The sequence below is a fragment of the Amaranthus tricolor genome, chromosome 10 (genome assembly GCF_026212465.1).
Source record: "Amaranthus tricolor cultivar Red isolate AtriRed21 chromosome 10, ASM2621246v1, whole genome shotgun sequence".
NCBI classification, from domain to species: Eukaryota; Viridiplantae; Streptophyta; class Magnoliopsida; order Caryophyllales; family Amaranthaceae; genus Amaranthus; species Amaranthus tricolor.
The window spans coordinates 3,712,588-3,728,230 of record NC_080056.1 but is presented as its reverse complement, the minus strand read 5'-3'; the positions used below and the strand labels follow the sequence as shown (position 1 = coordinate 3,728,230).

The following is a 15,643-nucleotide window of genomic DNA, read 5'->3' as shown; positions in this document are numbered from 1 at the left end:
GGAAATGTTTGGTAAAACAATTTCTTAAACGATTTAAGCTTATTTTGGTATCAATAGATGTTTAGGTGATCAAACCAACTACTCAAATTGCCAGTATTTAGTAAATTAGTTGGTTGAAACACTATTTGTTATTTTTGAATAAACTGCTTTTAGCAACTGTTCAAAATCAATTGACCAAATCATTTGATAAAATTATTGAATCGAATCAACTACTTTAATCAACTACCAATTAATTACATATTAGCTTTTTAGGAATTTTCAAGGTGAGATAATAAGAAAAGATAATGTGTGTCGAAAATGATTTAAAGGACGAATGTTGACTATTAACTCTATCAGTTGTCAGATTATCAATATGTACTAATGTGCAAAATCATTTGTCCATGCACGCACAAACTTCTCTTTATATTGCATCCAAGTTTCCTTTATATACTAGACGATTTTTTTGTTCCTCTTTTTCGGGCAGAAACAATAACTCTTCAATGATGTTCAAATTCATCGATAACTATCTTGTTCATCTCTACTTCAAATTGTCTATTTGTAATCAATCTAACTATATAATCTACAACGTCAGCTAATTTTTCAAAGTTTTCTAACCTTATATATTAATACAAAACTAATTTTGAAAAAATAAAATTATACTCTAAAAAAATTATTAAATAAGTCAAACAAATTCTGCGACTCCATCTAGGTTAAGTCAAACAAAATGTGCGATTCCAAATTGTTTTTTTAAAAACATTTACAAAACGAAATTCAACTACAAACGCGAACTCATTTTTTATTGTGTCATTTTAGGGATCGAGTTCATCATTCATATTATTTTAATGTTAAATTTTAGTCGAAAGCATTTTCTTAAAGAAATTAAAGTATAAAATGAGTTAAAGGGCATTTTAAGAATTTCAATTTATAAAAGATTGAGACAAATATTAATGCCCAAGACAAATTGGCCTCAAAATTCAATTCAATTCAACATTTTGTTTATTCAGGTTTGATTTAAATTACACCTAAAAATATGATTGATAAACCGGTAAAATTATACAGGTTTCACATCACATTCATCTCAATTGAGGCGGGTATGTGGTATGAATTTGACAGACAGTAGGTGAATTTGGGTATGAAAAGTCTTCTCCGCCATAGTTAGTGGTTAGGTGGTGCCGTGGTGGGCATGAGCGCTTACCCGTCTCATGCCCACTCGACCCATATCTATAATATACTATTTTATATTAATTTTGTATTTTTTATTTTGAAAAACTATTGACTAAATTTAAGTATATTAATGTTACCTTATGACATTGTATGATTTAAACAAAATTTGACATACAATTAAAATTTTAAAGTATTGCAATTGTATGGGGCACATGTAAGTATGTAACGCAGGTATAAAGTGAATGCCATCGGGTATATCTATAATGGGTATACCCGATTGATCATAATATATGGGGATGAATTTGAATTCTCATTTAATTATGTAAACATGTATTATGTATATATTACAAATTTTATTCGCTATCGATAATGGGTATAAAAATGTTAGAGGGATTTGTATATGAGGAGTATTAGTATATAACAAAAAGACTAAAATTTAATCCAACTAAACAAATTTTCCCTTTAAAAAATTTTAAATGAATGAATTTGGAATACCTAGTAGTAGAATTTAGCCTACTCCACAACCGCATAATAGTGTTATACTCCATATGTTTATCACCATTTGCGATATAAGTATAAAATTTGAGTAAATCTGGATAAAAATGGTAAAAAATGTGTAATTTATAAGAAAATTAAATACATAAATATTATTAAAAAAGATGTAAACTATTAAAAAAAACAGAAATATAAGTGATTTTTATAAAATGGATCAAAATAAAATATATGATAAAACTTGTGGACAATATTTATTAGTATAAAATTACAAATATACGGTGACAAAATACGTGCAAAATATACATCAGATAACGCTTCTCCCAAACGTGGCAGCATTTGAGCTTGGACGCCATGGTGTGGTTGACGTGCAGAAGTAGCATCAATGGCGACGCTCACTAACTCTACCTTTCTTTTTCCTCACAATCCATTCTTCAATTTACATCATACTAGATTCAAATGTCATCCCTCTCTTTCTCTCCATTATCGATCAAGACTTCTTAGACGATTTTCAAAATATACAGTTTCTCAAGCAATTAGAACACCTAAATTCGATTTCAATTTTACAAGCTTTGAAGATGATGATTATGGCGATCAGAATTTTCAAAAGAGGAGGCGAACTAAAGGAAGAAAGAGTGGTAGACGCTCGAAGCAGAAACGATGGTGGTCTGATGATCTAGATGATGAGAGTGATGTAAAGACTGGTCTTGTAGAACAAATTGTTGATAGTCTTTGGATTCTTCGGGTATGAAATTGTTAATTTTATCGCTTTTTGTTGTTATTTATCTGATTCATTTTTTAACTTTTTTTTTGCTTCATCAATTGAATTTGTTCTTGTTTTGAAATTTAATTTTATGATTGGATTTATGTTCATGATCTAAAGAAGAATAATTACATGCATTATTGATGGAGTGATTAATTGGAAGATTAATTTTGAAAATCCCAAGGAAATTGACTGCAGTGCAGCCTGCACATATTCGATTCTCTTTGTAGTGAGTGCACCATGAGGAGAGGAGAAGAAATTCCATTAACAGTATCTCTCCTCTTCTCCTCACAATCAATTTTATTAGTAAAAGGATTTGCAGTTCTAATCCTTGCAATCAAGAAAAATTATCTTTTTAAGTGATTGTGGAAGAATAAAGTAAAAATTTAGGACTGGATGAGACGAAGAACACTAATGAGTTTGTGGACGAGAGTAGGGGTAGAGTGTAGGAACAAAACCAAAATAAATGTGTTGTGAAATTAAAAGAAAGATCGAAAATAGGAGGTGTAGCAAAATCAAAGAAATATATGGAAAACTTGAAATTGTAGTCCCAAATTGAAGGTGAATTAGCCACCACTAATACCATTTAGACTTTCTCTACTCTTAAATGTTCTTGCAATCAGATGTAATTATGAACTTGCAATCAGAAGTAATTATGAGTAGTTTATGTTCTTAATGTTCTCTCTTATTATTGCTATAAATTTTGATGCTTCATGATTATAGAAGATCAAGTATTTGGTGATTCAACTTTTATGAATAAAAGTTTGATTCTAAGGTGGTAGCTGATTTCCTGTTAGAGAGTGTTTGGTGTGAAGAAAACATTTTGAAAGACAACTTTCAATAGAAATTACTTTATAGTGAAAATGCAAATGATAGTTTCTTTTGTTTGGTTTGACAAAAAAGTCATTGAACTAAGAAGATATCAAGAGAGATTTTGATAACTGGGGAACGGAAGAGCACTGATTTTTTTTATTTTCAGTTTTGGAGAATGTTTATAGAGGATAAAACTCGTATTCCACCGTAATTTTCAACTTCACATTCCTTATTCAGCCAAACAATGAATACGGAAAAATAAAACAGTCGCCACAAAATATTTTCCCTTAAACCAAACATGTTATGGTCCATTGCAAGGTATGAGACTTGTCCACATTGTTTGTGCATGCAGTTGGTGTGGGATTTGTAGCCAAATGGGCTCACCTAATAGGCTAGTCTTTTGGGTGAGCTCTCCTGTTTGTCCTATAACACAACGCTTTAGTGTTAATTTAGAAAAGCATTGTGATAGAATTACTGCCAAGATACAAACTGATTTTTCCTGCGACTGTTTTAAACTAGGTATTCAGGTCCTATGGTTTGTTCTTGCCGATCATCCTTATATCATTCTTGATAGCTACAGGACCAAAAGCTTTTCTCTTGGGATCAGGTATCCCTATTGGACTGTCAGTGATTATCTTTGCATTCCAAAAGGTTTCAGAATGGCTAGAAGGCAGCCCTAGGCCTCGAAACAGACGCAGAAAAAGGCCAAAACTTGATGTTTTCATGGAGGAAGAGGATGATCAGGAAGAAGAAAGACGCCAAAGTAAAAGAAACAAGAAAAGAGCATCCCAATCCTGGGTAGCCCAAAACAATGGTTCCTTCTATAACAAAGACTCGGGGAGTCGGGTCAGTAGTAACAGTTTCGGTGGCTGGGATGATTTGATTACAGAAAATGATGCTCAACCTCCACAGACGCCTCCCCAAGTCACTGAGAGACTGCAGAGAATGGTGGAGACTGAGGGGGAAGAGGTGAAAAATAACTTGAGTGAATCAGTGGAAGAGAGAAATTTGCCTCTTCTGTTGAAATTGTTAGTGGCAGTTTTCCCATTCTTGGCAACATGGACTGATATACTGTAATTGTTTTCGAAATTCTTGGAACATGATTTTGAATGAATGAATTATGAATTGCTGGATAGTTGCTCTTGTAAATACTTTTTATCATTGGGCACTTATAGTATGGGAAGAAACTTTTTCAAAAGAAATTTATTTTTGTGAGAATTATCGAGTGCTTTTCTCACTCTTTTATCTTTACGATAGAAGTTTGATTTTCAACACCAAATTTCTACCTTACCTTCAAATAAAAAGAATTGGCTTTCTTGTTTGGTTTAATTAAAACTCCTAAGAATAGTAGATGTTGAGGATGGACGAGTAAAAAAATTTGAGAGAAAATGTTTTTTAAAGTGATAGATGCTAAATGCTATCAGCTATACTACTATATAATTATACCCTCCAATTCAGAGCGAACATTCTATTTTCTTTTAAGATCAGTTCAACCTAATTGTCTTATTTCGATTTTTAGTAAACACATGCGTATACCTTTTTGTTATGGTTCCCTTCTTAATTTATACATGTGAAAATCTTTTTATTGTGGTTCCTATAAATGTAGACACCTTTATATTGTGTTTGTCTTTTTACCTTAGTATTTGTGCAAATCCAAAATGAAACATTTGCGCTGGATCGAAGGTAATATGAAAGAAATCATACCCAATTTAAACTGTTGATGAAAGAAATCATACTCAATTTAAGCTGTTGATGAAAGAAATCCATGCAGAGTTTGTGGCTTTACAAAAATAAGGGTGCTATATACAGTTACTGGAGAAAACTACAGCCAAGTTCAGCGGCTTGGAAAAAATGACGGTTCTTTGAGAGTTATACAAATGAATCAATAACTTACGTAAGCTTCAAATATATTTTTTTGATGATCATCTCGAAAATAATTCTACTCGATTGAGATAACAAGCAGATGAGGGATCTTGGACACAGGTGCAGAAATCCTTCTCGTCCTTGGGAAAAGACGCTGGGAGGGGGTGGTCTGGTTTGATTCCGACCTTCAATGTTAATACAAACGCGTTATTCATATACACAAGTCAACTGTCATGGAAAACCGAAAACATCAAGCACAAGGCAGAAGCAGGAGAAAAAAACATAAGCACACCTTGTCAATGTCCGTGTGATCAGGAGTTTCATAACGAGCAACTGTGACTGCTAAGCCAGATCCATCAGATAGCTCGAAAACTGACTGTATTTTGCTGCAATTGGGGATTAATAATATAAGATACTTGGATGAAAAACTGAAAAAAGAATCGTAAACGGATGAAAGACATTTTTGTAATTACCCCTTCCCATATGTGGGCTCTCCAAAAAGCACAGCTCGTTTGTTGTCTTTTAGTGCACCCGCTAATATTTCGCTAGCACTGGCAGTACCCTTATTCACCTAATATAGCTCGAACAATGTTAAATTTACAGAAAAATGGATGTCAACTTGCAAAAAAACGACAAATAAAAACAAAAATTGTTATGTTCTAAACTTGGTGAGTTAACTATAAGCACAAACACAACCAACAATTTTTTTATCACCCTAAAGCCATAAAGTGACTCAATCTAGGCCCCACCTGGGCAGGGTTTGTGAGGGAACCTATGCTTGTAAAGTTATTGAAAGCCATCACAAGTACAAGTTAGACATGTGAGAACTTCCCTTCAGAGAGGAATATGTTTATCAATCTGTCATGGTCTTGGCAGGCTGGCACTCTTGCAAAACTAATCAATTACCACTAATGTACTATCAACTATGAATAAAATGGCACGTTTTACACACAACCTAACCACGTAGATTGTTGAGAGGCTTTGAAAGAAGACCTAGAAGAGGGAAATTGACAAACCGAAAGAACATTCATCAGATCTTATCAAAAAGATAATGGAAGGAAAGAAGATTACCAGAACAGCGAGAGGCTCTGAAACAGCTACTGCATTGGGTCCTTCCACATCATATATATCACGAACACCACGACTATCACATATGTAAACAATGACTCCTTTGTTTAACCTGAATATTTGCCAATTCATTAAAACTGAAGAAACAATTCGTTCAAAAATAACATAATCTCCAAGGCCTAAAAAGGCCTTCTTCTAAGGAAGGACGAAGGTGGAGGGCTGAATTCATGCACTCTCACCCTTGCAATAACAAAATGTCTCGGTCTAAATGACCTTATATCAGAGAAAGGCGCACACTTAAACGATACATGGGCAAACAAAGTATGCATGTGATGAAACAAATATTATATGTCCTTTTACCTCAAAAACATTAGTGGTCATGTACGGACACTGAAAACTTATATAATGCATCAACATATTTTGTCCTAAGAGGCTAAGAATATATAGGACCTGTCTGTATTCTTTTCTCCTGTCTTTCATGCCACCACCACCCCTTCCATTCTCACCAACTCTTAATTGCGCCATAACAAACTACCCTTCTTTCTAAAGTAAATCCTCCACCAGCCTCCTATCTAGGCTAACCAAATCGGCAATATACTTCCTAACAATCGCAACAACAAATGACCACTCTGATCTATTCTCCAACATAAAAAATAGCCTCCTAACACCTAACGCACATAGAAAAACACAAAGAAAGTTCCTAACAAAGAACATGCATATCTGAAACTCTGAAGAAACTGACAGATTTATTGTTTGCATGAGACCTTTTATAGTGTAAAGGTTAAGAGAAATTCTAGTTTACATGACATTCATCTTACAGGCAGTCCAGAATTTTAATTAGCATGTAAATTGGTCATCAATATCTCTTTTATCCTTTTCTTTTCTCTCCTTTTTTTGCCTAATGATGACTAAAATTCGTGTGGTGTACAGCATGCGTGCGTGTATACACGGGAGAGCATGAGCCTATGCCTAAGTGAAAGAAAGTTAAAGAAAGGGCGTCGGAGCTTTGTTTCATGCTTCTACTTATTCCTAAGCTATCACATATTAGAAGAAAAATAGTCAAACAATAACATACCCCTATTTATTCAATTCACCACTTTGAATCGTTCATGATCTTAACACATCAGTAGTCAGCACAAACAAAAATACACCTTAGTAATCAATTATATTCAAAGCACTAGTAAGTATTATTACAGTATATGACTTACCAAATTTTGGCTATCTCTATTCCTTCTGGAAAAAGGCCACCACTGTAAAAATTACAAAAATCATATACGCTGCAGTATAGTATTCTATTTTAGCTCAAAAAGGAAGGTACGCCAAAGTTCATCACCTGTTATCTCGAAGGTCCAGCACAAAAGCATTAACATTATTACTTCTAAGTGTCTCAATCGCTTCCTTGACTGCATCTGGAAGGAATATTTAAATTATGGGATGGTCAGATTAAAAAAAGACCTGATTCTGTCCACAAAAGTTGCAATTATGAATTTATAGCTATTTTACATATGTATACAACAACAATCCATTACCCCAATGTCACTAAGTGGCTCCCACATAAGTGGGATTTTGGGGTGGGATGTTTACAATCTTACCCTTGTAACAATAAAGAGGTTATTTCCGATTGACCCTAAATTGCATACAATCTATTGAGTCGTTTTACTTTAATTCATTATACTCTGAGACCAAAGAACTATAAGTTTGTAACTCTATTGAGAAAGGACAGACTTCACATATGTATATATAAACCAAAATATAAGATATATTTGTAATGGCGAGACATGAAAAGATTGAAAGCTTAGAAACCTTTGCCATACCTAATTCTCCAAATAGGAAGGTTAGTAAATTAGTATTTATTTAATAAACACAGGTCTTCTCAAAATCAGTCTGTACAAGCAAAAGCAAATATATAGACCCAAAAACTCACACTACAGGTTAGAGTAACATGTAAAATCATCAAGGAAGTTTGTTTGGACGGAATCAGAATTGTAAAACTTAGTGGTGAGACTTGAGATGAGATCATGAGACTTAAATAAAAAATATCTTATATCATTGTTTGGTAAGGGATGAGAATAGATGAGGATTTTTTTTAAAAAAATGTTAAATTACAAATTCAACCTTGCTCAAACTTTTCTCCTTTAATGGCAAACATGTCATTTTGCATAACCCTTAAGCCTCATCCCCAAATATCACCCCTCTCCCAAGATTTTTTTTTGTGGGACTTTGCTTCCCAAATTCCCATTCCTTAACCTTCCCAAATTCTCATTCCCTCTAAACAAATAAGAGACTTTTCAATATCAACCTTGAAGTGTCATTCTCACTCTCAAAGTCCCTCTAAACAAACAAATAGGTATACTCATTACTAAAAACCAGAACCATGCAAGGAACTTGTGAAATAATAAACATTAGCTTTGAACTAAAATCTGAATTCAGAGATAAATTAACAAGCTACTACTTAGAAAAACATTTACCGGAAGCATTCTGAGAGAATGTTGTTAACTTGATGTATCCAACTTTTGGAGAAACATCATTAGCTGAACCAGGCATCTCACATAATCTGGATTTTACTGGATTTAAAGTTACTATCTCACGCCTGCAAGCAATCAGTTCTCACTTCTCAGATTTTAGTTAAATACAATTTCATAAATAAATGTTGGACTTTGGAGAAACTACCTTCTATAAAAACGTTATTGCAAGAAGTTACATGTAGTACAAAAACTGTGCACAACTATCTTTTAACATCTTTTATTTTGAGAAATATTACCAATACACTGAATCCAGTAAATTGATATTATTTTTGGTGTCGGGATTAAGGAGTTATTATAGTCAAATTTCTTGTTGTGTTGTTCATTTGCAACGGTCTGCCTTGTTAATGATAGTTTCTTGCAAAAAAGAACAAGAGAGTTTGTATATTTTACTAGGTTGTTTCTTACAAAATCTTATCATAATTGATGTCGTGCTTGAAAATAAGTCTAGCTCACTCGCTTCCGTGAAGTGATAATTACTCACAAAAAAATTAGACATTGACAAAAGGCAATTTCTCGCAAAAAAGAGAAAAACAATAGATTGTTTCCCACAAAATTTTTCATTAAAGCATGGTTACAAAGCCTAATAACATGACGGCCTTTTTATCTTTTATTTATTAGCATGTAATTGTCATGGATGGTAATCAGCCCAAGCCCACTATTAAGTACACATACTCAAGGAAAAGGAAGAATACGAATTAACAAAATTCTGTTATGCATTTCAATTAATCTTTTTAATAGAAAAGATGTTGTTTGTAGTTTGTTACAAAGTGCTGAGCTGTACTTTTAGATACATTCTAGAATACAGTACAGGTTATATATAGTGGAGGGGGAATTAGATCTCCTTCATGCTTGTAATATCATCTGGGTCTTGTACCGTAGGAGTTATCGGGCCACTCAAAGAGTGCGAGGGAGCACCACGTTCTAATACATAATACAAGCATTCCACACTTACTTTTCTTTTCTCTTAATTCTTCTATAATCTGATCTAATTCTTCTCCTTTTCTGACTTTTGCCGAGTACTTGGCTGCTGACCACCACCATAACAGTGGTATCAGAGCAAGCCGATCATGGCTCCGACACAAGCGACTCATTTAGATAGTTTGGAGGAAGATTTGGCTGCCTTGCAAACTGAGATTCCAGATTTAAAGGAGACGGTGGAGGAGAAATTTAATGAGATGAAAAGATACTTTGAGGAATCTCAATCCAGGGCGGTAATGGAGCAAAACAAGAAGCTGGAAGAGTGTACTAAAGGGCAAAAAGATCTGACAGCAGCAATCACCATACTCATGGCTGAGGTGAAAATGATCAATGCCAAGACGAACACACCCACAATGAAGAAAGCCCACAAAATCACTCAACTAGTAACAGAGAAAGGTCCGAGGTAGAGCAAAACCGACAGAGGGAAGTTGAAAATTCGAGTTTGCTAGAGGAGTTACGACAATCCATGGAGCGTAACACCGGGAAACATCATGGTGAGGTACGAAAACTGGATTTTCCTATATTCTTTGGCGAGGATCCTGATGGGTGGATTAGTAAGGTGAAGAGGTATTTCGATGTGTATAATTTGTCTGAAACAGAGAATATGGGAGCAGCAAGCTTGGGATTGGAGGGCAATGCTTTAGCCTGGTTTCAATGGGAGAATAAACAACGAACCATCATTAATTGGAGAATGCTAAAGAGAATGCTGCTGAGCACTTTCGGGGACGCAAAGGTGGCTCTCTCATGGAGCAGTGGATGATTGTGAAGCAGAAGGGAGGCGTCGAAGAGTATGAAAAGAGGTAAGTGAATCATGTTTGCTGGCAAATTTCATTAAGGGTTTGGAATGGAAAATACAAACTAAATTGAGGCTTATGGACCCAACAAATATGCATGAGGCCTTAGATTGGGCCGTGAAGATTGAGGAGAAACTGTGTGCCTTAGGGTTGTTATACAATTCAAGTAGGCCTGGCCGGAATTTACCTAATTACCCTCAGAAAATTAATACCTACCCAAAACACAACCCACACCCAGTGACCCACAAAAATATCCCAACCCCATCTTACCATCCCCATTAGACTCCAAACAACCCGCGAAACACAAACCCAAACACATACCACCCAATTTCCAACCGCAATCCAACTCACGACAACACCCGCCGTCTAATTGACCGGGAATTCCAAGATCGGAAGTCGAAGGGGCTTTGTTTAGATGTGATGCGAAGTGGCGTGTGGGGCACGTGTGCAAGAAGAAAGAATTGAGTGTTCTGATTATGGGAGATGGCGAAGAGGAGGAAGGAGTGATTGAGGAGGAAGATGAACAGGGGGACGACAAAGAATTGGGGCCAGTGGGTATTTCACTCAATTCTGTGGTGGGTATTGATAACCCTAGAACTATGAAACTTGAGGGGAAAATTAAGGGAAGCAAGGTAGTGGTGATGATAGATCCTGGAGCTACCCATAATTTCATATCACCTAAAATTGTTCGACAGTTGGGTATTCGGGTGGAGCCCACCGAAGAGTTTGGAGTGATGCTTGGAACGGAGGAAACTCTTTACAAACACCCATATAGTTGTTTTATTGATCAAAGTCATCAAACTCAAAGTCTACTATTTTACCCATATCAGCTCTACCAAGTAAAAGAAAACAGTAGAGACTGAGAGTGGTAAATGCACATAGCTCCACTTATGTGATAAAAGCACAACATGAATCTCTCTGCACAAGATCCTTTCATTAAAAGTTCATGTTATTATTTGATGAGAGTCATTATTAAAAATATAATCACTTCAGTACCAAGTACCAACTGGTCAGCTGTCAGCTTCTAAAACCTCGATGCAGCAGGTCAAGGGATAGTGTGAGAAAGTGTGAAAAAAAAAGTATAACTTACTTAAGCACCACATGTTTTATCTCATCCCTGCTACGGATTGTCAGATCCACGGAACTTCCTTCAGGTCCCCTGTAGAGCATATAATTTTTTCAGTTTGTGGAATATGGATGTAGATTTGGCATCTAAAAGAAGTCAGCTATAATAAAAATATAAGAAATACTTATCCATTACTTGGATCAAAGTCATTAAAAAAATAACCTACAAAAGGAACAAAACAGTTCGACAACTGAGACAAATTAAGACACACTTTTCATTCCTTGAAGTAGGATATGTCCTATAAATGCTAATTTCATCAAATACCCTTATGAAAGCACGCACACCTAATCTGTATTTTACAAAAACAATTTCTCCAAATGACAATTTCATTAAATCTCGACTTAGCTGTCGCATGTTAACATTAGTTTCTTTAACCTAAGACAAATTTTGCTACCCAAACATTTGAAATTAGGGATTTCATAGCCTAAAAGATGATCTGATTATGCATTTTCGAGTACTTGCATTCTAGAATACATAGAGAATAACCATGGTGATTCTCATCATTCATATCTCCCCTAAAGGCTAAAAGTATGTATCCTAAGTCATAACAACATTTGAAGAAGACATATCTACCTCCATAAGAATACTTTATAGTTGATAATGGTAAACCTCATATATGCTACATGATAAAATTGCATAGAATAAAGAAAGAGAAAATGAGATGCAAGAAAACCCACTGTAAGATATTTGCAGCATCATAAATGCCCATCCCATCAGTTTTAGCATCATCAATTGACAAAATGATATCCCCAGGCAAGATACCAGCCCTACTAGCAGGCCCTCCAGGAGCAGCCGAGATTACAACTAAACCAGTAGATGATCCATCAAGGCTGTTAGGGTAGCCAATAGATAACCCTACACCCGTAAGTGAACTCTGAGTTCCAGACTGCCTTCAGAAAAGGATATAAAATACTTCAAATATAACATTATAGATGAAATACATTGGAATCAGTAAATTGTGAAGCATTCATCACCAATCCAGTATGCCTCAAAAGAAAAGTGAATGAATACAAGCCGTACCCGCAAACTCTTCAATCTTTCAGGTTCTAGAAAACGTGTGAATGGATCATTCAGTGAAGCAACCATCTTTCTTATTGCTGCATCTGTTTAAAAAAAAGATAAGGGGCTATTCAGTGGTAAGTGGTTGAAAGGCTAGGGCTTAGCAATAATGTTCATACTCATATCTCAAGCTGTTATGATGATTACTGTTTATTTAAATGTACGGGACTATAAAATCAAATAAAAATTCGAGTAAGGTAAAATTGTACAAGAACAAACAATGGCACAAGTTACAGCTCATTAAGCAATTTCTTTTGATGAAACATTCAACTCTGTCGTGGATATAATACTCTAATGTACATCTGTGCATCACAATAAAAATATTATAACATATTTGTTGATTCACTATGAACAAGAATAAATAGCTGTGAAAAGAAATTATCATACAAGTTTCTTCTCTGGTGTTCATTGGCTCATTACGCAGTGCATTCTCCCTATAACGGAACCAACTTTGCCCATTAAATGTTTTGTCAACATAAGCACGATCTAGTGTTCTCCAGGCTTCCAGAAAAAGGCGATTCTCCTCTGTCAGAGACCCTGCATAATAATCATTAGACCAAACATCTAAAAAATAAACACTAGCTCTCTTCAAATCATTTCTAAATTTGAACTTACAAGATGGGCCGGTACTTGTAGTTACAGATACTGACATAAGCAATACAACTCCAACAACCAAATTAACTAAGTGCATGGAGGTAGGACGTTTGGACTTTTCAGAGCAACTGATTATGTTATAAAATTTGGTACAGCCCTTCTTGACCTCCCACCTGAGCGTAGACAAACCATTCTGGTACAACAATATCTTTTGAATTTTAAAACTTTGCCAAAGATCTAGATGGAATGCAACAAAAAGGTTTGAGATGCCAACAACAGCATCATTTGCATGGTTCAACTTCGTCACATGGCGGCAGTGAAAAGCTTCAGCAAAGTTTACAGGGCTACATTTCCATGAAAGCACCTACAAGGTTCAAAATCAGTAATGCGGTAACCTCCAAATTATTCATTGAGAAAAGTTCCTACATAAATATATTCTACACTAATTGTCCAATACTTTTTTATTTTGCACAAAACTTCTGTCCCAAAAACCTGGAAATGGACATCACAACATCATACAAAACCTACATAACTCTAAACCTAATTTGCACTTGAGGGATAACACTGACACCATCATTGGACTACAACACTTGTAGCTGTTATCACATATCCATCATGACTAACCAAGCAATAAAGTGTAATGAGCAATATGCATATGAGAACTGTCCAGTCGACCACCATCATAACAACAACAATTAATTTGCCTCAAAGCCTTCAAACTGATCCCACCAATGGGTGGGCCTAAGGGATGCTAGATATACTCTCAGTAGCAATAAAAATGGCTCTTTCCTATCAAACTTAATCAAAACCTAATCTCTATTAGTAGTCTAACACACAATAATGCCACAACAATGTCTTAATCTTAATCCCAAAAATACAAGTTCGGCTATACGAACCAAAAGAAATCAACTAGAAAACTGTTGCTAACAAAGTTTATAAATTGTTTGACTCTAGCTATTAATGTTCCTATAAATATCAGTTCTTTATGGCGCTTTTCACTCCTATTATCCATATCATCTTCGACCTACTTGTTGGTATGATTTGTCGCACATCGGTGAATTAAAGATGGTGTGCACTCTTTTTATTGGAGTCCTTACTACCTTTCTCACGTGGTTTTGGGATGGTATCTCCTTGACTTATGAAGTGTGTGCACCTCATGTTTGCAATGACAATAAGTCCATCCCAACATAGCACCTTCCTCATCTAACCTCCTCCACTAGTGTACTAACACAAACAAATATAAATCACGATCAAACAAAATCACGATCCCAACTTGCAAACAATTCAAGATATAAAAAATTATCTCCTGTAACAGCTACAGAACTTGATAATCTACCTCTCAGCAAAACCAAAACCAAAAGCTAAATCATAATTGACCCAATATCGGTTCATTCACCAATACCATGTATAAATTACGTGTGCAACTCTAACAGTAATAGAAACGCGATGAGGATTATGTGATAAGATTATAACTGTTATTTGGATTTTAATTCGGAAACCTAGTACAAAAAGGACTCCAATTGACAATTATTTTGACTGAAAACTTCACTTGAAAATTATCTCATCGGAGAATGAATGAAATAAAAATACATAGTACACATCATTTAAGAAATTATCAAAGACAAAAGAAACGAAAAGTACCTGGAAAGAGGAAGAATTGGCCTTGGGCTTAAGATTAAGATTAAGATTTCTATTAGGGTTCGAACAATTGTGTGGATAAGATACTGAACCAAGTATCAAACTCGAGACCTCCATTGAAATTTGAAAGTTAGGAATACACCAGTCCTAATTTCTTGCTTCATTTACATTATCCTTTCGCTTTATTGTTCTTTTTGATTAAAAGTGCAAATATGGAAAGAGACTTCTTTTTTTTTCTAAATTAGGACTTAGGAGTATTTCTATGTGTAGTTATTTAGTTTTTTTTTGGCACTATTCATTTATCAGTCTTAATTTGTATTTCACTCTTAATTCATAAGTTAAAACATAGTCATATAAGATGTTGTTTGATTTGTCTCAATACAAGTATTAATATCAACTTTTTATAATTTTTAATTAAGAATAATTTAAAATATTAAGGGTTAAAATATTGCTTGGTAAGTGTGAAAAGTCAAATGGGACATTTAGAAGAATATTATTTTCTTTTAATTTTATTTAATATTTTATCACTCTTTATGTAAATGGAGGTTAAAGTTTTGACTTTCTTTCTTTATTTGATTACATGGTTCTTTATTTGATTACATAGAGGGTTATGTGGGAATCAACCTTAAGGCCTTGCAAGTAGAAAAATGGAAATAATATTGCTCCAATTGATACAAGATTCTATTCTTAAATTAGCAATTCACCATAAAAAAAACAACTTCCTTTGCTGCCATTTATTAAATATTTTTTTTGAAATTTTTTTTTTCACTATTATAAAGATCTGAAC

At 34.6% G+C, this 15,643-nt stretch overlaps 2 protein-coding genes across 2 annotated transcripts; one reads left to right on the top strand and one right to left on the bottom strand.

Annotated features, from left to right (window-relative positions):
* Positions 1 to 1,932: 1,932 nt before the first annotated feature.
* On the top strand, positions 1,933 to 4,852 carry LOC130825338 (uncharacterized). The gene is made up of 2 exons (XM_057690513.1): positions 1,933 to 2,380; positions 3,731 to 4,852. The coding sequence occupies exons 1-2, from the start codon at positions 2,021 to 2,023 to the stop codon at positions 4,286 to 4,288; spliced, it is 918 nt and encodes a 305-aa protein (XP_057546496.1). The 5' UTR covers positions 1,933 to 2,020; the 3' UTR covers positions 4,289 to 4,852.
* Positions 4,853 to 4,900: 48 nt separating this feature from the next.
* LOC130825337 (carboxyl-terminal-processing peptidase 2, chloroplastic) lies at positions 4,901 to 15,077 on the bottom strand. Its single transcript, XM_057690512.1, has 13 exons — positions 14,860 to 15,077; positions 13,240 to 13,582; positions 13,012 to 13,161; positions 12,586 to 12,668; positions 12,243 to 12,451; positions 11,530 to 11,598; positions 8,611 to 8,732; positions 7,476 to 7,551; positions 7,351 to 7,392; positions 6,146 to 6,254; positions 5,548 to 5,645; positions 5,367 to 5,460; positions 4,901 to 5,259 (listed from the first exon to the last, which is right to left on the bottom strand). Exons 1-13 carry the CDS (start codon positions 14,971 to 14,973, stop codon positions 5,134 to 5,136), a joined length of 1,635 nt encoding a protein of 544 aa, XP_057546495.1. The 5' UTR covers positions 14,974 to 15,077; the 3' UTR covers positions 4,901 to 5,133.
* Between the last annotated feature and the right edge of the window lie 566 nt (positions 15,078 to 15,643).